Source organism: Excalfactoria chinensis, chromosome 7 (genome assembly GCF_039878825.1).
Source record: "Excalfactoria chinensis isolate bCotChi1 chromosome 7, bCotChi1.hap2, whole genome shotgun sequence".
In the NCBI taxonomy this organism is placed as follows: domain Eukaryota; kingdom Metazoa; phylum Chordata; class Aves; order Galliformes; family Phasianidae; genus Excalfactoria; species Excalfactoria chinensis.
The window spans coordinates 26,112,759-26,136,296 of record NC_092831.1 but is presented as its reverse complement, the minus strand read 5'-3'; the positions used below and the strand labels follow the sequence as shown (position 1 = coordinate 26,136,296).

Below are 23,538 nucleotides of genomic sequence, written 5' to 3'. Positions count from 1 at the left end.
CTCAGGTCCCAGGGAGCAGCCGGTCACCATCTCTGGAGACATATAAGATGTGGCGCCGAGGGACACAGCGGGGACGGGCTGTGATCAGACTGCATGATTCTAGCGATCTGTTCAAGCCCAATAACCCCATGATTCTATGGAAATCACGAGGCAGATCGTTGGGAACAGCTGCTCAGACGACAGCCAGGCAGGCCGCAGCAGCTCCCCACACAGCTGCAGGCCTCCAGCCCCCCACCTGAGGGGTGCAGCACACCCTTTAAGCAGCAATATTTAACCCGAGCTCTGCCTCTTCCTCCCCGCCCTCCCGACCCGGGGTGGGGCGGAGGTCTCACGTGGTGCTACCGCTAGAGCCCAAATCCCCTCGGGCCTCCCTCGATCGCTCCTTTCCTTCCTCCGTCTCTCACCCGCAACGCTCGCCATGGCGGCCCGGCAGCAGCTCGGTAACGCGGGCTGGAATGGGGGGGCGGAGAAAGGCTCGCGACATGGCGGCCGCGCGGCGGTTGTGTGCAGAGGGGTGGGTTGGTGCCTCGTGGAGCTTCTGAAGGCCTCATCCGTGGCCTTTTCGCCTTTCAGCTTTACTCAGCGTCTCGGAGAAGGCCGGCCTGGTGGAATTCGCCAGGAGCCTGAACGCGTTGGGTCTGGGCCTCATCGCTTCGGGAGGAACGGCCACGGCCCTGAGGGATGCAGGGCTGCCCGTCAGGTACATGTATGGCCCCGTGCTGCGCTGCGGGACAGCTGCTCCTCAGCACTGGCTGCCCTGTTTTCTGCCGTCCAACACTCAGACTTACTGCCCACGTGCTTGCTTGGTTATCAGTGAAGCCCAATGCAAAGCACTTTTTCCTCTCCATAGGGGATGAGTATTCCCAAAGGATGGCGTTGCAAAAGATTGCAACCTTCCACTCCCTGGGTAAATCCAAGAGATACAGCTCCTTCTGCGAGCTGAAAAGTTCCATCTGAATGATGTGTCTTAATAACATTGCCAGTAGATCTATCTGTCCTCTAACGGTAATTAAACACTGGCCCTATAGGTGAAGTCATTGTGGCACTGCAGTTGATGATGCTGTGTGTTTTCTCATTGAGCAGAGATGTTTCGGACCTGACGGGGTTCCCTGAGATGTTAGGAGGACGTGTGAAAACCCTTCATCCTGCAGTGCATGCTGGTATGTTTCTGCTGCTGTATTTTCAGTCTGAAAGAGAAATCCATGGGCAGCGAGGGTGGAAAGAAGGGATTGATTAATGTCTTTTTAAGGATCGTGAGGAAGAACTGAGAAATGAATACAGATTTGCTTTAGCAGCAAAAGGGGAGGTATGATGCACAAGGTGGAGAAGAAGCATGTGGTGGCTGAATTACTTCTGTTGTTAGGCTGGCATCTCTGCAATTAGAGCGTTTCCTCCCCGGAGCTAGAAGTAATGGGGCTCCTCTGTAAATGCAGTTGTGAATTCTTTGTTTGGGCAATTTTGGGCCTGTTGAGGCAGAGAGCTCCACTGATTTTTAACCTGTAGGTGAATCTGGTATGCAGCATAAGGAACATGACAGCATAGTCTTTAGTGGGTGATTTCTGCATCGTTCCTGGCTCCTTGACCTCAGCCTGTGCTGTTCCACTAAAGGCACGGCCTCTTGCTTCAGTTGTTTCATAGGCATTGCTTACTGCTGGCTGATGAGTGACGGGTACCTTTTTCATCTCCATTATCTCCTTGTCAGCTTTACCATTTCCAGGTTACCAAGGGAATGCTTATTAATCTTCTAAGATTTTGTATTGGGGATGGGGAGGGGGGAGAAAGTTGTTAATATGGAATTTGAATAGCCATAGAGCCAGGGAAATGGAAGAGAGCCTGAGGACCATCAAGTAAGGAAGCTTATGGGTCTGGGGAGAAGCATAGTCTGAAGAGAAGTGCTGAATTACAAAAACATTTGTTGTGGCATCAGTTCTTTATTTTAATGAGGATGTTCTATTTTTGTAACTAGGTATCTTGGCTCGCAATATTCCAGAGGATAACGCTGATATGAACAAACAAGATTTCAGCCTTGTAAGGTAAATTTTGGGGAGGGTGAGATGTAATGAGAAATGAATGTTGGAGATCATTCAGTGCTGGTGGATGGGAGCAGTGGGGATCTGCACAGCAGAAGAACTGCTGTCTTCTTCCTCTTGGGAGATGTTATGTTTTCAAGAGTGTGATTTTCTGCACTTAACAAATGCTTTAAAGAAAGTTACAACATGTTTTCCACGGGGTTTTTAATTTCTTTTGTTTATCTGTGATTTTTAAGGCCCAACAACAAGTCTCATTGCTGTTACTGCAAAGTTGAACTCTGCTTTTGGAGCTGGTACAGCTCCTCTCAAGCTTGGCTCTGGCTGTTTGATCAGATGGCAATTCCTGATTTTGAAATACTTGCTTAGTAAACATACCCTTTGAGATTTACATAATGTTTACTGAGTTTCAACACGAGTAAAGACTAGATATGCAAAACAGGTCAAGAACGTGCATCATTTGTACAGGCAGAAAGCAGATATAAACCAGAAAACTTACTTGGCCACCCTGAGAAGGAGTTGGAGCCAGAAAATGAAGTGTTATAGTTCATGCACTAACACATGCACAAGATTTCTTTTCTGTTTTTGTTAGAATGCACTTACTTACTGTTCTTATGCAGGGCAGCTGTTTTAACTACTTGATTTTAGCTTCTAACCTCGTGATTGTAAGCATCTGCTTTTGTCACTGCTTAGATTTAGGAATAAGTGGTTGAATCGAACATAATAAATTGTAGGTGTAGCCAAGACAGGGGATATAGATTGCCTATGATGATTAGGCCAGAGTCCATCTTGGTTTTCTTTTAAAAATTATTTTAAAAGATATGAGCCTAGGATGAATGGGTTTCCAGGCTGAATTTGAAAACGCAGAATTTAAAACTACAGAAGTTCTCATGGATGATTCCTTGGTGGGAGTTGTTCACAATACGCTGTGTTTTAAAGCAGGCTCTGCTGAGTTACACTGTATGTTAACTTGTTACATAGTGTTAACTTGTATGTGCCTATGCCACTACCATTCATGGTGTTTTGCCACTGTAACACCTCTTGCATTATGACTAAGCACCACCATTCTTAAGTCTTCTGCAGAAAGAAGCCTTGCCTATTTGGTCTTATGTTGATCACAGATCTGAAAAGCAGGACCACAGGAACACTGATAAAATACCTTGTGCATATCAAATCAAGCTTGACCTTTCAGTTTCTTTCTGAGTAACTCTGCTTTTCCCCTTAATTCTCAGAGTTGTAGTGTGTAACCTCTACCCCTTTGTGAAGACTGTATCTTCTCCGGGTGTAACTGTACCAGAAGCAGTGGAAAAGATTGACATTGGTAAGTTAAAGGAAGAATAAACCTGTTTTCCAGGCAGCCTTGATGGTTTAAGTGATATCAGTCCTCTTCTTTTCATTTGGAGGCCTTGTTTGCTCGTGAGGAATCATCAGACTGTTTGATGTACAGGGAGTGAGTTTGTAACTTTAGGATGCTGTACTACTGAACAAAATGCTTTTGCTATACTCCTTTTCTAAGTTATGGTCACAGGAACTATTTCTGTGCTGTGGCTGAAGGGAGGAGATGAGGAAACCTGATCCTATACCCTAAAATGTTTCTGTCTGTTTCCATGTGAGCTGGCCACTTATTTCATATGGGTTACTTGTTCCTAGCAATAGTTACCAGGTCATCTATGAAGATTTTGACAGCAATAGGATTATCCTCATCACGCAATCAAAACATCACATCCATGGTAGTTGGCATATGAAAATAAATTAATGACTACCAAGCCAGGCTGCTGGTGTGTTGTGGGAATATTCAAGAAGGAAGGGTGTTACTGAGAACTTCTTTGTGTCAAGGCACTAGAAAATGACTGTGTGTAGAAATGACCTGCTGGTAACTTGCAAACTAATTCTTTTGACAGCCAATCTCACCTTGACATGGTGAGCATCTAATACTGTAGTAGGTCTGGAGCTCTTATTGCAACTGCCTTCCTCTGGGAAAGAAAGAAGAGGGGCCACAAATTTTGTCTTCTGCCTCACTTCCTAGGAACATGCAGGAGAATAGTTTTCCTGGTGGCTTTTTCCCTTTTTTCACTGTAGTCAGCTGAGGATCTTGAGGGCTGCAAGGAAGAGACTGAAGGGCGTAGCAGGGTAAACCTCTTTGCTTTTAAGCAATAGGAAGTGGCTGTTTTAATAGGCTGGCAGGCCATGCTGTGTAAATGGGGAAGGTGAGCACTTATCAACATAAGAGGCCTACAAGGAAAGAGAATGTAGAGCATGCTTCCTACTGAGAACCAATTAAATCTCTTTTAGAACCTTTGGCAATGTAATAAAAATAAAAACTGGTTTTGGAGAAGAGGCTGAGCCAGGAAGATATTACAGGGAAAGAAGTGGGTCTGCATATGCAGGAAGGTAGTTAGGGATCTGAGTTTAGAAGCACGGATGCCTGCATTATCAGCAGTTCTGTTCTTCATGCTGGTTATTAACCCCCAAAGACTTGCCTTTACTTCACTGTAGCATCTCTGCACGGCAGCTTGTGCACAGTGCAGGCACAGTTTTGTGCCATGAGATTGGATAGGGATTGAATTTTCTTGCAGTAGTTTAGTCCAAATGATGCCCAGCAGAGCTCTCTATTAAATGTTTTATGAAGTAGTACTTGCTCTGTATGTAGCAGTGCCAGCCTCTGCTTTTCTGTTGCTACAGCCTAGTATCCTGTATGATTTAAAGTGTTATAATCGCTGTGCAGAGTCAGATTTAAGGGGGAGGCATGGCATTTTATCTCACACAGAGGACCTGCACAGTATTCATTAATATTTGCAGAGAGATTTGAGTACCTCACTTGCTTGGTAGAGTAGAAATAAATCTTCCTGTAGACTCCTCCCCAGCCCAGCGTTGCAGAGAATGGTGTTAAAGCAGTATGTGCAGATAGCTGTCCTCTTTAGGATGTGGCTGTGCTGCTGGAAGGTGTTCTTTCCCCAGGTGCTTTGCACAGCATGGGGCTCATTTTCTCATCCCTGCAGCTGTGCTGTTTTTTTGCACCTTCAGCACTGGTTTGAATAATAGTAGCTGACTGCCTTGAGCGTTTTCAAGATGCTGTTATGGCCTCTTTTCTCAACAGAGCCTGGGGAGGTGGGCACATCCATTTGGCACAAATGACAGCTTGGTGCATGTCCCTTCTTGGCCTCCCACGTGGTTATGCTGTGTTCAGATGAGAAGTGCCTCATGCCGCCATGCTTCTCTTGCAGGAGGAGTTGCCTTGCTCCGGGCAGCTGCTAAGAACCATGCTCGTGTGACAGTTGTGTGTGATCCTGCAGACTACTCTTCTGTAGCTAAGGAGATGGCAGCATCGAAGGACAAAGACACTTCTGTAGAAACCAGACGTCACCTTGCTCTAAAGGTTGGTCATGCTTGCTCACAGCAGAGGGCTAGGCTAGTTTGTCTTTCATTTATTCATTTCATTAAACACCAAATCATTTGTACTTGGATGTTTGTAAGCTGACAAAGCATCCCCTGTTCTGCCCCTAGGCTTTCACCCACACTGCTCAGTATGATGCAGCCATCTCTGACTACTTTAGAAAGGAGTACAGCAAGGGGGTGTCACAGCTGCCCCTGAGGTACGGCATGAATCCTCACCAGAGTCCTGCACAGCTCTACACCACGAGGCCTAAGCTTCCCCTGACAGGTGAGGCCCTGACAAGGGGGAGCTCTAGGGCAGCAATAAAAGAGGGTGGGTGGGCAAACAGGCATGTCTGCCAGTGCCTTTAGAACTGAGATACCGTCTTGTACCTTAGTGCAAGGGATGCTGTATAGTCATAATTATACAAAGGTGAAATTGATGGGTAGCCAGAGCTTACATAGGAAAGACTCAGCAGTGTTGAGGCTTGCTGTAGAAACTCCACATAGGAGCAATCTCCAGGAAGAGATGCTGCCTTAGTGGTGGTCAGCCCTTAAATGGGATCTAGGAGAGGTGGAGTCAAGCTTCACCCCTTCTGGGAGCACAACTGACCTGTCACTTGCTGCAGATGGTTAATCAGAGGTTTGTGCTTTAACAGTTTCCCATACAGATACCCAGTAGTGTGTTACGTTAAGCCACTTTACACTGAGGGGCACTGGTTTTGCAGTGGAAAGGTTGAGCTGCGTGAGACATAAAAGCTTGTCTGCTGATCCCCAAGAGACTTAATGTTAGCTCTGTATTCTCTCGGTGAAGGTTGATGTGTCCGCACTGAAGACATTTCAGGCAGATCTACGTAATGGGCTTCTTGTTTGACATCAGCTTGAGATTTTGCTGAGGAAAAGTTGTCATCATTTCAAGATCCTTTACTCCTCATTGTCTGCATTTAGTACATGCCCAATCTTTTCATGTCACCAATTGCTGTCCAGAAATCAAGCTGTTCTTCTGTAGGCCTGAATGATTTTTTTCTTTCTTTTCTTTCTGCAGCGGTTTTGAGCAGGGGTTTATTGCCTCAATTTTCCAGAATGCTGTTGCTGCTAATGGTGACAGTGGCAGGGAATAACAGTTTGACTTGCAAGGGCTGAGACAGGTCTGGTGTCTGTTGTCTCCTTTTCACCGGGTGCATGCCCAGCACAGCCTTACTGCCATGGGGGAATCTCTGGTTTGGAGAGAACGAAAGTAGCCAGGCTTTCTTTCTTAAGATCATTTTTAGTGTTGGTGAAAAGATGCTCTGCCTTGTAGCTCCTAGGAGGCTTTTCTGTTCTGCACTGGAAGCTGATTTACTTTCAAGTCTGCCTCCTAGGTTAGGTAGCAGAACAATATTGTGTTCACCTGTCTGGCTATGTATTATTACATTTCAAGAGAGAAGAGTTGTTTAAGCTTCTCATATGATCCCAGTCCTGCTTTGTCAATGCTGATCTTGCACTTTTATGTGTGCTGGGGCTAAAGGTTTTGGGAGCAAACTTTCAAAGGACTTCTACTCTTAGTCCTTTTGTCAGAAATCCATGCTTCAGCTTTGTGGCTGTGAGTGGTTCATTTGGAGATGCTATGTATTGAGTTTGGCTATTGCGTGAGTACTTTGTTGAGTCACAGCCACCCAAATTTACTAGGTTTGTTAAGAAACTTGTCTGCTATGGAACGAGGGCTGTGCTTCCTGTGTTCCTCGCTGACAGCAGTGCCTATGCATCTCAGTGAAAATCCAGCTCTGTTAGGCTCCCTCAGAAAGAGATGACTGTGCTCCAAATTGCTGTCAGCTGGAGATCTCAAATACATGAGGGGGGATTATTCTTTTTTTCCTCCCCCTTCTTTCCCAGAAGGGGAGGTGTACTGGGACAATGTCTTGCTTTGCAGACTCTAGGGAGAAGGTGTATGAGAAACTGGTAATCACAGCCTGAACCTCTGATTAATTAGCTGAGGCAAGTATTGGTCAGCTGTGGGAGCACAGGTGAGAGTAATTTAGCTGTGCTCCTAGAAGGGGTAGAGCTTGACTCCACCTCCTCTAGAACTCATTTAAGGGCTGACCACCACTAAGGCAGCATCTCTTGGAGATTGCTCCCTGTTGGAGGTTGCCTCAGCATTTCCCAATGAAGGCTTCCATATTGGTGAGTCTTTCCTTATAAATAATCTTTTGATTATTTGTTATCATCTTTGTGCCTTTCCACCTTACAGAAGGCATTGCCTGCGTTAACCTGTTTGTATGCTACATTTGCAGTGGTGAATGGCTCTCCAGGGTTTATCAACCTGTGTGATGCTCTCAACGCCTGGCAGCTGGTGAAGGAACTCAAGCAGGCATTAGGGATCCCTGCTGCAGCCTCCTTCAAACACGTCAGTCCTGCAGGTAGAGTGGCTCCATGCTGCCATACTTTTCTTTTTGAATGGGCTGGATCTTGGCAGGCCCTACCAGTGATATCTGTGTCTTGTCAGGGCTCAAGGAAGGGTTCTGATTTGAGTGCCCTGGCTTGTGTTTCCCACTAGGTGCTGCTGTTGGAGTACCTCTCAGTGAGGAAGAGGCACAAGTCTGCATGGTGCATGATTTACACAAGACTTTAACACCCTTGGCATCTGCCTACGCTCGAAGCAGAGGTGAGAGGCCCAGAAATAAACCAACCTGTCTGAAGAGCTCTGCTTAAGGCTCTACTCTGGACAGCATATTTTGTGCTTTGCTGGCTCTTCCCTTTGTAGACTACTCCTCCTCTTTAGGCTTTTCTCCATAGGCAACTGACTAAATGAACTGCCCACATATCAGAAATTGCTGAGTGAGCTTGGCTGGAAGCATGCTCAGCCTTCTACTGCATATAGGATGTTAGGGAATACTTGAATGTTTCTACCCAGTATTTGGTGGGTGATATTTAATGCTTTTGAAATTCGGAGGTTACAGAAAGAACAAACTCCCATAAATCAGAATTCCCTCCTCTGCTTAGCTGAGATAGCTTGCTAATTATTTCATTGTCTCTGGCAAGAAACAAACAGAATCTGACAGATTATGGAAGACAAAGGGAACTTAGATGAAATTAAGTTGAAGGGTACAGTAGCATGTGTCCTTATTTTTCACTACTTTAGGGACCACTTTTGGTCACTGCCCGCACAAAACCATTGTATGACTGGTGGGAATATTCTGCCATAGTTGGAGACTGGAAAATGTCTTTTTTGCAGGTGCTGATCGGATGTCTTCTTTTGGTGACTTCATTGCCTTGTCTGATACCTGTGATGTGCCTACTGCTAAGATTATTTCCAGAGAGGTTCGTTGAGCAGCAGTAAATCATGTGAGGGAAAAAGGAGCATCACAGTAGATTTGAATTGTTGGTTTGTAGCAGCCATTCATGTTTGGATTCGATAACTCAAGACAGTTTATTGGCTTTTTGGGTAATGCACTGTCTGGGGTGCTGGGAGCTGATGCTTTACAGGACTCTCATCCTGTTGTGTGTTGCTTGTGATTTTCTTGGGAGGAGAAAGCACAGTGCAAGGGGCTGTCGTGTGCACTGCGGATTTCTTTTGAAATAAATGAAAGGTGGTGTTTGGCTGGTTTGTGAGGACAACATTTGGTACTCTATGAAAACAACAAAACAAAAAACCCATCATTGTTAGGAGATGAGAATATGAACAAAATACATTTAAACTTCACGCTTCATGGCACTGATTAATGTAAACTCTTTTCTCCAGCACTGTTAAGGCAGTGTTTTGTTGACTTTGTGTCATCAAGAGGGTCACTGTTGAAATGACTATTATAGAGAGAATTATTTTTTTTAGGCATTTTGGAGCTGAGAAGTGAGTATGTCACACATTGGTAGTTTTACCCCTAGGAGAGTATATTAGTTATTAATTCTGTTGTGTTTAAAGCGAGATGGTTTTTTTCCTAACTGCTGCTATGGGCTGAACACCACTGCTGTTCTGCTGTTTCCTGTTTCAAGGACTGAGACACATACTATAGTAGTGCCTTTGGTACTTTATTGTACTTAAAGACCTCTGAGGGGCAAACCTTTACTTTTCTGGATACGACAGGGAGAGTTTGCAGTATTAGCCCCTCTGTTTATGGTACAGTTGCTGAGATCTCTGTGTTGCAGGTATCTGATGGTGTGGTAGCTCCTGGTTATGAGGAAGAAGCTCTCAAAATCCTTTCCAAAAAGAAGAATGGTGGCTACTGTGTCCTCCAGGTTTGTAGTCCTGCTGCCCTGCAGCCCTGCAGTGCTCTTCCTGTACCAGATGTTAGTGTCTGGATAGCACCCACAGCTATCTGGAGTCCAGGATTCCCTGCAGTGTAAGCAAAACATGTCCTGCTTCTGTCTGAATCTGAGCAACACACGAGCACAGAACATTAGTGTTATGGAAAGAAAATCCAAGGCTTAGCTGAAGTTGCAATTGTAGTGTTGCTACCAAGGGAACTGTAGAAGATGGCTCCAGAGCTTCAGGCAAGCAGGAATGAAATTGCAGACAATCTTGGCAGCTGATTACCTTCTGAATTCAATTAGCTTTGCAAGGATGAGTTTGTATTGGTTAAGTCTGTAGCTTTAGGGCTTGTCTGAATAGGAATACTAAGGAAGGTTGATCTGAACTAACTTAAAGGGGTTAGCAAAATGATACAAAGCATGTGCGTGCTTGTATTTGGAGCTAGTAGCCTTAATCTGGTTTACTCCATGTCTCAATTAGCTGAACAGGGGCTATCAGAACTCTGAATCATCTGTGCTTGGGTAGACCTTAGTGCAGTTTAACAGTTCCGTTTAACTTGGCCCCATACAGTTGTGTGGCCTAACTGTGCTGCAGGCTTGTATGGGTGTTCCCCAGGGAAATGCATCTCTGGAAATAATCCTGTTCACCAGTTTAATGTTGAAGGCATTGGGAGTTGTACATTAAGGTGTATATAAACCCTTCTCAAAACATTTCTAACTTAACTTTGCTGTGGAAGACATGACAGATCTTTTTAGATACTTTTACCTCACTGTGAGAGATATGAAGATGTTGTAGACTTTTTGGCTTTTAATATTGATGGTTCCCTCTTCACTCCTTCAATGTCATCTCCTGCTGTTGAGATCTTAGTGCTCCAATTGATTCTAACTCCTGATGTTCTAATACTGCTTCCTCTAATCAGTTTGCTTCTTCTGGATTCTTTTGAGGATGTTGTAACCTGAACTATTACTAGAGCTTTGAAGAGCTCAGTGTTTTATTGCCCTGTCTTTTGGCTTTTAGATGGACCCTAATTATGAGCCAGATGACAATGAGATTCGAACCCTCTATGGATTGCAGCTCATGCAGAAGAGAAACAATGCAGTCATTGACAGGTCCTTGTTCAAGAACATCGTTACAAAGAATAAAACTGTAAGTCTTAGAAGATAAATGAGCTAAAAACCTAGTAGGGCCAATTGATGTGCTTTCATCAAGGAAGTCAGTACTACTCTATTTTAAGAGCTCTTGCATTGTAATGACAAACTTTCAACAAAATAATGCAGCAAGCTTTTTGGCCAAAAGTGCTTGGGCAAATCAGGGTAGTTTGCTTTTGTTATGATTCCTTGTGTAAATAAGAAAAGCTGGGCCCTGTCCTTGATGTCAGAATACCAAAATATTTATATTTCCTATTTATAAGAAGTCATTTTGTTTTATTTCTTATGGTGAGATGGTGTGTTCTAGAGATCCACTGTGATCTCACTCTGACTCACTGTGTTGTTCTCCCTCGTATATACAGTACATAAATTCTGGCCTTCCTGATGTTGCTCATCACTTAGGGTTCACGTCATCAGATAACTATTAGTTATTTCTGTGTCTCATTGTTCTCATTAAAAAACCAGATGTTAGCGAGTATGTTATTAGTCATAGGATCACAAGCAAGCTCAGACCTTGAGGTAATAAATATCATATTAATAAATTAGCAACGGAGTGTACTTAAATCAACACTTAATGTGGATTTCATGAGCTGCTTCTATGGTCCTGTGCATAGTTGAGTATATGCTTAACTTTTGGCCTGTGAGCACTTCTGAGGACAGGGAGCAAATACAGAAGACCTTGCAGGATGAGGGCCAGTGACAGAATCATCTGGACCTGGTAAGACTGAGTCAGTGAGATTGACAATGGTATTTTGTTTCAGCTGCCTGAGTCTGCTGTCCGAGACCTGATTGTTGCCAGCATTGCTGTCAAATACACCCAGTCCAACTCAGTGTGCTACGCCAAGGATGGGCAGGTAACCAAAGCAGACTGGTCTGGGGACCGTGCTTCCAAGACAAGCTGATCAGAGTGCTTCGGTCAGGTACAGGGTTTTAAATCATGTAGTGAAGAGGAAGCTCTGAAACAAATATCCTAGGCTGGATGTGGCTCTGGGCAGCCCGGTCTGGTGGTTGATGACCCTGCATATAGCAGGGGGTTAAAACTAGACAATCACTGTGATCCTTTTCAACCCAGGCCATTCTGTGGTTGTATGAAATATAGGTGAACTGCTCTAGACAGTTATCAGAATGGATCAAACAGTGTTCACAGAACATTACATTTCAGGTACGGACTGTGAATGAACTGCAGTGCTGTTCTTCTTGCGTCTGCATGCGTCAGATTGTTTTTGCAGCCTGGAAACATTGCAGCACTGCCTCACAGTATTTTCTAGGGTCATGTGCTGCATGGTTCTTGAAAACACCTCTGGAGACCTGGCAGTTTTCTTGTTCCTCTCTGTATTTTTTTTCTTGCTCTTGAGTGGGTCGCTGTCCTCGAGCACATTGATTCTCATAGTGTCACCTTTGTTCTGGGGCTATCTTTGTTCCTTTTCCCTTAATACAGAAGCAGTTTCCTCTAGTGATTTTTTTCTAAATCTAAACTTAACGTGTTGCTGCAGCTGTTTCTGAAATGTATGTGGTAATGTGTGTACCATGTGGAAGGAAAAGGGCATGAGGGAGGAGTGGAAGGCAGCGTGGGCAGGCAGGGGTGTAACCAGCCTTGCTTCATTGATGCTTTGTGTATTTGCAGGGATGCGTTTCAGTCAAGTATTAATGTGCATTGTCTTGGTTTGCTGTATATGTGACAGGAAGGGCAAAGAGGTGAAGATCAGAGGTTTGTGTGCTGCACTCATAAAGGTCAGCAGTCACTCCGGTCGCTTACTCAACAAGAGTGGCAGATCTGTGTTGGGTCTTCAAATCAAAGCTTAATGTCTTCCTAACGAGACTCACTACAGTCCATATGCAGAAATAGCAGCATAGCATGCTATAGGTGATGATGGAGGAGCTCGGATTGCAGCTGTCTGCCAGGTTTAAAACATCAAAAAAGCCTCTTGAGACTGTTCAGCAGTGAGACTGTTGTTCCCAAGGTTCAGATGGGCAGGAAATCAGTCTTAAGAAGCTGTTAAGCTCAGGTCTGTTTTGGAGATGCTATGCAGAATTAACTACTGATCATATTGCCTATCATGATGTGACATCAGCTGTGCTCAGGAATATTTGGGTGCAAAGGAAAATAGCACAGATAAAGGATGGGGAACAAGAAGTAATATCCAATTCAAACGCATTTCCAGGATGTGAGTTATTTATGTGAGTTGTGTGAGCCAAGCTGGGGGAATCCAGTGTTCTTTCAGTTCTGTTGCTTTTGTTTTTGCAGGGGTTGTTTCAGCTTTGCACTGTTTCTGTTCTGTTTCTGCACTCCCATGCATCAGATAACCAGAGCCTTTTTGACAGCCTGACTTCACTACTGCTCCAGCTGGGCCTTGGTGTTAATGAGTCCTAGGGAAGGCTGGAGTGGGAGGAAGCATTAATGGACACGAGTGTCACTTAATTTGCAGGAAGTCAACTGCCACTAATTGCAATAAACACTTGCACTCGTCCTGTCTGACTTTCAGTGCAGCTGAGCCAAAGTCTGCAATGTGCTGGCTTACACTTTCTCCAGCGATGCTATTGGACTTCAATTCTAAATGATTCTTTCTTTATTCTCTGCGGAGCGGGATAAACCAAACCTGTTAATTTACCGTACTGTTTTCCATCAGTGCTGCATTGCCCTCTCAGTTGTGAAGCCCTTTATTTGATCTTATAACTCCAGATGTATTTAGAGTTTGTTTTCACTCATCAATCAGAGCATATCTGACTAAATCCAGGCTAACATGCACCATTCTGCAGAGCTTCTTTGGGCATTACCCATCCCATCCACTCTGTGCTTTTGCCCCATATTCTACCTATGGGACACTGTCGTGGGTTAGCCCAGACACGTTTGGCTTTGCTTTGAGCCAAGTGAATCACTTACAGGACACGTTATTTTGGCCTGCAACCCCAGCTATGAACTTCTGTGCTAGCCTGACCTGCCTTGCTAAGCCCACACTTAAAGGCTGGGTGAATTAAGGTGTGTGCTGTGTGAAGATGGTGATTTCCCCTTGGCTGTGTAGGGAAGAGGAGCCTCACTAATGAGACAGTGTAGCTGTGTGCTGCTGGCACTGAGCTTCCTTGAGATGCAAAATCCCATGCAAGTTTGAAGATGGAACAGATGGAGTGTAAGGAGCATAGGTTAGACATCAAGGACTGTTTGCTAGGGGGGGAAAGTGTCCTTAAGCCATGAGAAGCACAGAACCTATTTAATACTTATCGTGACACCAATATCCTTATGAATTTACTAAGTGCTGATGACTGTTCAGTTATAGCTGAGCAGGTGATATTAGATAGCAGCCCAACTCCTTTCATTTGTTCCTTGAGGGAACAGTATCCAGCAGCATGTTTTTATGGTTCTGGTAAGAGGTGAAGTCACTGTGTCTTGATTAATTAAAGACAAATGATTCATTCCTTTGAGGGCAGTGCTAGACTTATAGCTTTACCATCTGCTGCAGTCTGAGCTGGAAACTCTGAGGCGGTGGCCAGAAGTGCTGGCTTCAACAACACAGCATCCCTGGAGCGATACCCCGTGCGAGCAATCTGGTGAACAGTTCAGCTCTGGCTTCACAGGGGCAGGGTATTATGGAATGGAGTCTTGCTTTCTGACAGATCTCTGGTATGAAATGGCAGGAGCTCTTTTTGGGAAGCAGAACCTCTGAAATCCGCGGAGGAAAGCTACCAGCCTGAGGTTTGACAGCCGTGGTATGACTAGATGTTGTATTGGTCTGCCTGGCATGCTCTTGTGGCAGAGGGCTGAGGAGCAGCAGGCAGACCCCCAGCTCAGTAGCTGTGTTTACACACTGATCATTTCATCTTGGCTGAAGGGGAGCGTGAGAGCTTGCCACAGACACACAGCATTGCCTGGTCTGGCTCCAGACTTGAATGTAATGAGGCATGAAAGCATAATATACTGACTCGGACAATACTGAGTTTCCCTGATTCCTGAGAAGAGTGAAGCTGGTGTTGTATTGCCAGTGTCTGGTAATGTCATGGTTTTGTAATGTTGCTGTCAATATTCCACATCATAACATCATGTGCTGTATGGATCATTAAAAAAACTACATATCCCAGAGGACACTGCCAAGATGTCCCCAGCAACATTTAATTTTCAGCAGTGTCAGCACTCTAAGTGTTGACTTTGTCTCCAGTGCAAGCTTGCACTCACCTAGATAAGATGCCAGGGCTTGTTTGCTTTGTGTGTTGGGCTGTGATGTGTGGCTTCAGGGTTGCCTGTCCCTATATCCAGGTGATGGGATTGGGGATGCAGTTATTTTCCTGGTTTTCCTTGCTAATTACCTGTGTTTTCTCTCTGATCCGGTAAGGTGCAACTAATTTGTGGGAGGTCTTTGCTAATTGCTCTGAAGTGGGGTGTGATGGTGTTTTGTGTTCACTCTTCAGGTCATTGGCATCGGGGCGGGCCAGCAGTCCCGCATCCACTGCACACGCCTGGCTGGTGACAAGGCCAACAGCTGGTGGCTGCGGCACCACCCCCGTGTGCTCTCCATGAAGTTTAAAGCAGGAGTAAAGAGAGCAGAGGTCTCCAACGCCATCGATCAGTACGTCACTGGCACCATTGGAGAGGTAAGAGGGTTCCTGGATTGTATCTCTGATGCTGCACCCATTGCCTGAGGTCCTGGAGCCTGCTCTGCACTTTGCTGTGCAGCTTGGTGTCCTTGGACGTTTGCCCCTGGTGTTAAGGCAGGGTTAAAGCTTCAGTTTTTAAGTTCTCCCTGCCCCGTCGTGCCTGCTGGCTGTTCCTTCTGGCGCTTCGCTGTTTGCTTCTACGGCATTTTGGATTCCTGGAATCGCTTTGACCTCCTCAGTACAAGTGAGACAAGAAAATAGCATGTCCTTTTTAAGTATTGAAAGCCAAGAGCTGGACTGGGGACTGAATGAATCATCTCGGAGTGGCTGCTGGTTTAAGGGGATAAGAACTTCGGTGCTGTTCAGAAGGTGAATCACAAACCAAGCTGTTTGCCGTTTGCAAAGTCATCCCCCACACCCAGGTGGTGTGTGGTGGCATTGACACAGAGCAGCAGGCAGGCTGAACAGGGCATCTTGGAGGAGATCTCTTGAGTTTTGGGGTGCAGAGGGGAAGGGATGGTGTTTAAAGGATGCAGGAAGAGCTGACATTAGCAGTGCATTCCCACCATCACTTGGGTGTGTAAAATTTCTGGTGCAAGATTGTCACCAGCAGAGCTGGGGGAGCAGAAAGCACAGCTGAACTGGGTCAGAGGGATGCCATCACTCATCCCAGTGTGCCCCGAGTGGGTCCTGCCAGCAGCTGGAGCCTTGGGGCTGAGCTGCCACTTCTCATTCCTCCAGGATGAGGACCTGGTGAAGTGGCAGGCCATGTTTGAAGAGGTACCCGCACAGCTAACGGAAGCTGACAAGAAGCAGTGGATTGCCAAGCTGACTGCTGTCTCCCTCAGCTCCGATGCCTTCTTCCCTTTTAGGGATAATGTTGACAGAGCCAAACGGGTAAGGTCTTATCACGGCTGGGCTTCCTGCTTGAGTGCAGTGTGCAGCTCTAGGGAGTGCCTCTGTTCTGTACTGAGGGTGTCCTGGGCAGGGTGGTGGTGTGGTTACTGGGTTCTTGGTTTAGGATGAAAACAGTAGTAAATTTTATTTCAAAACACACACACACAAAAAATAAGCTTAAGATCAAGACAAAGCCTCTCGCTTCCAGAGGAGCCATTTTACTCTTGAGCTATGGAAAGAGCTGAGCACTCAGATGAGGAGCTCCTCTTTGAATTGCTTCGAGCAATGGAAGCTGTTGTTTTTTCAGTGCTTGGAGGGAGATGTTAATGAAGAAGTGAGGCTCCTTTTTGGGGCCATTTGGTTTCTCAGTCTTCTAATCCCTCTTCTTATCTCTGTCGTTGTTCAGAGTGGAGTTCAGTTCATCGCTGCCCCATCTGGCTCTGCTGCTGACGAGGTTGTGATTGAAGCTTGCAATGAGCTGGGAATAACTCTTATCCACACCAACCTTCGGCTGTTCCATCACTGAGCTTCCTGTGGGCTGCTGTGGCCCCTGTTTGGTCACAGTCTCACCAGCAACAATGACTGGAGCATCACCAGCTTGATGGGGAGGCAACTGCAGTCTGTGTTTAATAAGATCTGCAAAGAAGACCTTTCCCAGCACTAGCAGAGGATAATAGTGCAGGTGGTTGACCTCTAATGTAGAAAAGGCTGTCCTACATTTCTTCATGTCTCTTATAAATAAACATGTGATTCTTAGCTATACGAAGATTGTCTTATGTCGTCCAAATACCGTGTCCTGAGGTTTATTTTTGAAGTAAATCTTATGGCACACATTACCACTTCATTAAAAGGACATGGAATGGTGTGAGTTTGGCTTATGGCCGGCTTATTGAATGAATGGGTAAAAGGCTGGGTTGTAAACTGGACTGAGCCTCTACTTTGGAATTAGCATGTGCTTTTCTGCAGGTGCTTCTGATCCATTGTGGGGTGAGGGAAGTGGATCCTTTATGCAAGTTCCGTGCTCAGCCCTGCCCTAGATGGACTTTTGGCTGGAGGCAGCATCAGGTTGGTGTCTTAAAGGTGGCAGAGCTCACTGCTGCAAGTTTGTCATTGTATGGGAAACTTTTAATCACAGCCTGAACCTCTGATTAAACCATCTGAGGGAGCACAGGTGAAGGTACTTCAGCTGTGCTCCTGAAAGGGGAGGAGTCTGACTCCACCTCTCCTAGATTTCATTTAAGGGCTGACCACCACTAAGGCAGCGTCTCTTTCTGGACATTGCTGCTTTGTGGAGTTCTGGTGTCAAGTCTCAACATTTTCTATCTTAACTGAAGGTGTCAGAGTTGGTGAGTTTTTCCCATAGATATCCTCTGGCTATCTAGTTACAGCTATTCTTGTATTATTCTATACATAACTATTCTTGTATTATTCCAACTATTTAGTCATGCTTGTTCCCAGGCACAGAGCTCAGTTCATAGTTCAGACACAGGCACGTGGGAAGCAGTTTGCCTGAAGCTGCTTCCATTCTCCACTCTGCACAGTTAGCATTCAGCACATTTGAACTCTGCCTTGCCAGGACTGTGGGCATGGATTTTGATTTACTTGTGGTGACTGACTCTGTGACAATAAGGGCTGCTTGCACGGTGGTCAGAAACAAGACCTAGGGTTTCCTCCTTGGGTTGTGCTGTTCAAATGGAACGAACAAGCTCTGTTTCATGAAGGCTTCTTGTTGCCATCCTTTGGCATGGGGGAAGACCTGTGTCAGGCAGGTGTGCACACCTGCATGTGTGTGCGTGCTGTTCCCTAGCCACCTTCCTCACCTTCTTTTACAGTGTCCTCTCTGTACACCATCACACCAACATGTGAAGGTTAGCAGAGAAAAACCCTTTGGGGTTTATTGAGATGCCTTGAAAGCGTGTGACGCTTCCTTGAGCTGCAGTCCTGCCTCTCTTACCCACAACTGAGCAAAGCTGAGAGGCTTTAGAGTGCCAGATTAAGACAGTAGCCCAGAATGAAAGCACTGCATTAATCAGTGCTGTAAAGCTCCCTTGCTGACTTTGCTAACCCCAGCCCTAGCCAGTGTAACTGCTTTCTATGCCATTGCTTCCTGTGGAATAGCAGTGGTTGGAGTCCTTGTGGTTTTTATTAGTATATACTTCTAAAAAGTTGAGTTTGAGACTTCTCTTCCACTTCTAATGTGCCTTTTCAGTCACTGTTTGAACTGCAGCCCGTGTGTACTGTGCCATAAGGGTCCCTCAGAATCCATTAGCCTGTTCTGTATCCTGATCTAAAGTACTGAGGCTGATAATAAGCATCTAGCCAGCTCCCTTTCTGATGCATTCCTTACGAGCTGTGCTCATCTGCTAACTGAATGGATGCCTGCAGTGATTCTATGCTACCTGCCCAGCTCTGCTTAGCATCCATTTCCCACAGCAGAGAGCGTGTCTGTTCTCACAGGAGGTAGGTCTGATCCCTGCACTTGATGTTTGAAGAGCGGGCTGCTGACAGCTCTGCTTCACACCACTGCCATATGGCACCTTGCCCTTGGCAGGTCCGTGCTGGCAGCTAGAACAGCTCCCAGAAGTGTTGAAGCAAACAGAGGGCAGGGAGGAAGCATTCTTAGCCTTGAGAGGGAGCAACAGGGGATCAACCTTTCCCTTCAGCTACCACGGGGCTCCTTGCAGGTGCTGTGTGCTGCAGTCTCTATGACCTGGCTGAAGCATGAGAACCTCCAGAATGTGCAGTTCTGTGCTGTTTTGCCATTACAGAAAGGAGATCAAATGGGCTACAACTTCAGCACAGCTCCCGTGTGCCTCTGGAGTGCTTTTCTTCATGGCACAGTGACTGAGCAGGGGTCTTGGTAGCTCGTCCCTGGCCCAAAACGTACAGCTCTCCCTTGAGAGGGGCAAATTGAAGGAAGTCCACTTTAACACAAATGTGTTCTTCCGTGTCTGTCTATGCCATTTCTACTTTGCATGCAATTTAGATAACCATTTAGCTCTTTTGAACACTGTTTGCTGGGATAGAACTGATTTCTCCTGCATTCATCTTCCTCTTTGCAAATGTTTTGGTTGCTCTACAGATAGCAATCTGGGAAAGCAACTGCCACGTGTGTTTGTCGTGTCAAGAAGCCAGATTCTGTTTCCATGCTATGCTTTATTCAATGCATGACTTGAGCAACACAGCGCCTTTGGAGCCAAGCGAGGAACGTGGCTGAGGAATCATGGCAAGAGCCTTTAATGTTCTGCATTGCAATGGCTGTACAAAGTTTTTGCAGGGATGGCAGCAAAAGCTAAAGCGACTCAGTGCTCAGTTTGTTCATTGTCATCAAGATCAGCGTTGGTTGATTGTTTATAAAGGGACTTTTATGTAGCCCTGAGCCCAGGGTTAAAGCATGGTAGACTTGAAATCTGCACAGAGTGAGGTGCTGCCTGGCTTTGAGGCTTCCTGCAGAGGTGATGGAAGGATTTCTATGACTTTCTTTACAGCAATGCCTGAGGGTATGCTCACTGGGATGTAAACAAGCTCAGCTCTTGAGTTTTGTTATTTACCACAGTAGAATAGCTAAGATTTGAAAGAATAATGTGACAATCCCCAGAGAAGCCCTTTAGATGGCCACAGGTAGGTCATTCTTCATGGCAGGGAGTGGGGAGTTGTGGTCTTTTCCCATCTCTAGGAGAAGAAGTGGACCAGGGGCAGTGATGTGGCCAAGAGCAGCGAGGACCCTCTCTTTTGCCTCCCTTCATGCCCAAAGCAGCATTTAAGTTTCCTTTCCCCCCCCAGCTTTCTCTCTCCTCCACTTGTTCCCACAAAGCTGGCTGCTGCATCCTGCAGCACAGCATGCATACTGAGCGGGGCTCTCACCCTATGGGGCAGGGGTGCAGCTGGAAGCCTTTAGTTAAGCTGCTCTACAAGTATCTCTCCAGGCATACGTCACGTTTCAATGAGGTGTTTTGCTCCGTCTTGTTTCAAGGCAATGTTATTCCAGATCAGAATAAGGGTCTTCTTCCTAGATTGCACGGCAGCAAAGAGAAACGCTTCAACTGCGGGCCTGGTTTGTAAATCTTTTTATTAAAAGAGTTGGGTTTGCTTTTTGTTGTGTTTTTTTTCCTTTCCACAGTAGTAAAGCTTTGGCACTTACAGTATAAAAATAATCACTGCTCATAATTACACCAAATTCCTCTTTGTCAACTGCCTGCTAAGTGTCTTCAATACGTTTTATTCCCATATAAAAACACTTGAAGGTCAGGGGAACGAAACTGATAAATAACAGTATGAGATACAAAGATACAGCTAGAAAAATACTAGGATCATGGAGAAAGAAATCAGGACTGTGCATATTTTAAATATCACAGTGATTGGATTTGCTGTTCCTATCTTACTGCTGGCTGCACGCTTATGTGAAAGCAGAAGTGTTTGGTGGACTTTCCTATCTCTAGAGGTTGGGAATGTTGGACTCAAATGTTGTTTGCATTGAATGGGAACCTTTCACTTCTAACTCGCTCCCTCCCACTTGACGTATCGATACCCCCACCAGTTTGTGATTTAATATCTCCCACCACCACCCTCCCTCTCCTCCCCCCTCCCTCCTTTAACTTTGTAAATACTGACTGGCATTCAACACTTTGAGCAAGAACAAGACCAATTGCTACCAATCGTGAGAAAAGTCTGAAACACTCCAAGAGTGGCGCTTGGAGAAGCTGTGAGTTGAGCTTAAGCTGGGCAAATGGCTCCGGAGCAAAGGGCCATTCTCAAAGATGCAGTTTTGCTAGCATCACTCCAGTTTGGATGGTAATCGTGGCAGACAGGTATTTATGCTTTGGTTTTGCTGTTGCCATTGCTGCAAGAAGTCTTGCTGGATGTTACTTTCCCCGTGGATGTTGTGTGTCTGCCTGTACATCTAGGGGCATGAAACACTCAATGGGGCAGTTGACGTTCTGTCGGGAGGGAAGGAAAGCAGTTAGCCTTGTCCCATCAGGGCAGACGCTGCTGTGGTTTGGGCTGGGAGGTGTTCCCAGCACAAAGCTTGCAGCATTAGGTGACATCTAAGAACACTATATGCGCTACGCCTCGGCCGGAGCATGCAGGCACCTCCCAGTGCCACTGATGAGTCCCACCAGTGTGTAAATGTGAGCTCAAGTGTGCGTCCTGCACTGCACAGAGTGGTGCTTTGCTGATCACGGGTGTACCACAGCTCTTGATCAAGCGCAAAGCTGCGTGCTACTCTTCACCCCTCACACCCTACCCAGAGCCCCTCTGCCCGCACCCCAGCCCAGACCCACAGAAAGGGCGGTGGTAAGGAAGGTGTACTCACGGTGTTTGTGGCCTGGTGGTACCTCTGTGTGAACTGGGGGTAGGTATGGCCAGCTGAGCCTTCAGGGGCCACCTCCACGCTGGGCCTGCGGCAGTTGTCACAACGCCAGCCCTATGGGGAGAGAGCACGTGTGTTGAGGTGACACTGATACAGCTGCCAGCACCCATACAGCACTAGTGAGTCAAAATGCTTGCATGCACTTAAACACCCCCATTGATGAATTTTCTTCTTACACAGCCCTGTTTTGCCCTAGGCAATAAGCCACCACCTGACCCCAGCACAGCCTCCCCTCTCCTCATTTCCAGCGTGCCAAGGCCCTCCTGCCTACCTGCTGTCCTCCGTAACAAGTGCAGGAGCAGATGGCCCCGAAGTACTCCTTCTGCCACTGCTCTCCAACTTGGTACATTTTCCCATCATCATAGCATGTGGTCTCATCTGTGGAGAAACAGGCAGAGCTCAGCTGCATGGCAATCAGAGTGGGAGCCTCCAGCCAGTGTGCTCCCCTTGTTTGTTTGACCAGGGGCTCATAGGCTGGCACAGGGAAAATCCATCATTTCTACAGCTCTCCAGACACTGTCAGCTAGACCATGAGAGAATTTGCCCAACAAAAGCAGTGCAGTTAATGCACGATGCTTTGTCTAAAGGATCTCCAGGTGCCAAGCCCTGCAGAAGCATCCTGATCAGGGTAACCTACACCACTTAGTGTGGTGACACACAGCTCTTGCATGGCTGCAGGGCTGAGGGCAGTTCAAGTCACTGCACGCAGCATCCAACAAAACAGTTATCTTTTCAAGCATGAGACCGTGAGGCCCACACCTTCAGTTCCTCTGAGAGCAGATTCAGTCACAATTTCACCTCCAAAACTCAAATGAGATATACTGATACTCTGTGTGCCACCACAGCAGAGCCAAAAGCAAATGGCAGAGCCTCGAGATGGTTGATAAAACTTTCCAAATCAAGAAGTGACTTACGAGGTTCACACTTGAATTCTCCTTTTCCATTCCCAAGGCAGGTGCAGCTCATCATCTGGCCATTCTCCCCCTGCCGGTCCCACTTCTCCCCAATCTTGTAGTTCACACCATTATCATGGCACCACTCTGGAGAAGGCAGAGGGAACAACAGTTAAACAGATAGAGGGTAGAGAGGAAGAGAAATGTTTTAAATGCACTTTGGGTTGTTTTTCTGAGCAAATACCTAGTAGAACTACGACAGAGGCTGCAGAAATGCAACGGGTGAACCAAGTATATCAGGTAATTAAATATAACTATTACTCCTATAAAGCAAACATCACTCCTGCAGTTGCTTTTCTGCACCTATGTGCGTCACAGAAATGCCCTGTTTGCCCAGCTTACTCTGCAATGTGAGAGCACAGTTTAAATGAATTCAGTATGTGTTGTGTTGAAGCTCTCCATCAGGCTTTTGTTCCCTTTGTATCATGTTTGGATCAGGTGGGTGCTGTCAAATATGCCATTAGTGCTCAGGTTGTCGTGGGAGGGGAGGTGGGTGGTCAGAAGCAAGCTACTCACTAGAGGAATCGCATCTGAAGTGACCACTGCCAAAGCCTAAGCACTGGCACCAGAGTTTAAAGCCCGTTTCAGATAATCGCTCCCACTCCTCGCCGATGGAATAGAAGGAGCCAGTGTAAGTATCATAGCAGGTGTCATCAGCTGGCTGGTTTAGTCCTTCAGACACTGGAATAAAAAGAGAAAAAACAGGCATCACACACAGCAAGAGGAGCCACTGAAAGGCAGGATGATTTTCACTGAATGCATGTGGTTTTTTTCCCTTTGAATATCCTGCTAGTAATGGAACTACCCCATGGGCATACACTTGATGGCTCCGTCAGCAGTTCAGACTCCCTGCGATTTATTTTCCATTTGCATGTGTCAGAGCAGTGGAATGATAAAAAAAAACCACGCTGACGTGAAGGCTATTTTCATTTTGATTTGCCAAGTTTCAAGCAAAAAGTGAGAT

At 46.1% G+C, this 23,538-nt stretch overlaps 3 protein-coding genes across 6 annotated transcripts in view; 1 reads left to right on the top strand and 2 right to left on the bottom strand.

The window, feature by feature from the left end:
* The window catches only part of ABCA12 (ATP binding cassette subfamily A member 12), a 98,250-nt gene extending 97,792 nt beyond the window's left edge, over positions 1-458 (bottom strand). The window contains exon 1 of the mRNA XM_072341693.1: positions 405-458. The gene's annotated coding sequence lies outside the window, so the exon portion shown is untranslated. The remainder of the gene's footprint in view (positions 1-404) is intronic.
* On the top strand, positions 153-17,168 carry ATIC (5-aminoimidazole-4-carboxamide ribonucleotide formyltransferase/IMP cyclohydrolase). The gene is made up of 16 exons (XM_072341692.1): positions 153-440; positions 574-700; positions 1,084-1,160; positions 1,967-2,033; positions 3,260-3,348; positions 5,252-5,403; positions 5,532-5,688; positions 7,670-7,795; positions 7,933-8,040; positions 8,611-8,696; positions 9,519-9,608; positions 10,639-10,767; positions 11,531-11,623; positions 15,168-15,350; positions 16,095-16,250; positions 16,657-17,168. Exons 1-16 carry the CDS (start codon positions 419-421, stop codon positions 16,774-16,776), a joined length of 1,782 nt encoding a protein of 593 aa, XP_072197793.1. The 5' UTR covers positions 153-418; the 3' UTR covers positions 16,777-17,168.
* A 2,345-nt stretch (positions 17,169-19,513) lies between these two features.
* The window catches only part of FN1 (fibronectin 1), a 47,412-nt gene continuing 43,387 nt past the window's right edge, over positions 19,514-23,538 (bottom strand). For 2 of the 4 annotated variants that reach the window (XM_072341608.1, XM_072341609.1), the window contains 5 exons: positions 23,091-23,255; positions 22,536-22,661; positions 21,893-21,999; positions 21,565-21,675; positions 19,514-21,187 (listed from right to left, as the gene is read on the bottom strand). In XM_072341608.1, the coding sequence (XP_072197709.1) occupies positions 21,113-21,187; positions 21,565-21,675; positions 21,893-21,999; positions 22,536-22,661; positions 23,091-23,255 (584 nt within the window). In that variant the 3' untranslated portion in view covers positions 19,514-21,112. The remainder of the gene's footprint in view (positions 21,188-21,564; positions 21,676-21,892; positions 22,000-22,535; positions 22,662-23,090; positions 23,256-23,538) is intronic. The other 2 variants (XM_072341610.1, XM_072341611.1) reach the window with 1 other exon arrangement.

Bases quoted from the DNA above. Each gene is read 5' to 3' on its own strand.
- ATIC (XM_072341692.1), top strand. From the start codon at position 419: ATGGCGGCCCGGCAGCAGCTCG. The intron at 701-1,083 runs GTACATGTATGG...CTCATTGAGCAG, and splicing joins GATGCAGGGCTGCCCGTCAG to AGATGTTTCGGACCTGACGG. The intron at 16,251-16,656 runs GTAAGGTCTTAT...GTCGTTGTTCAG, and splicing joins ATGTTGACAGAGCCAAACGG to AGTGGAGTTCAGTTCATCGC.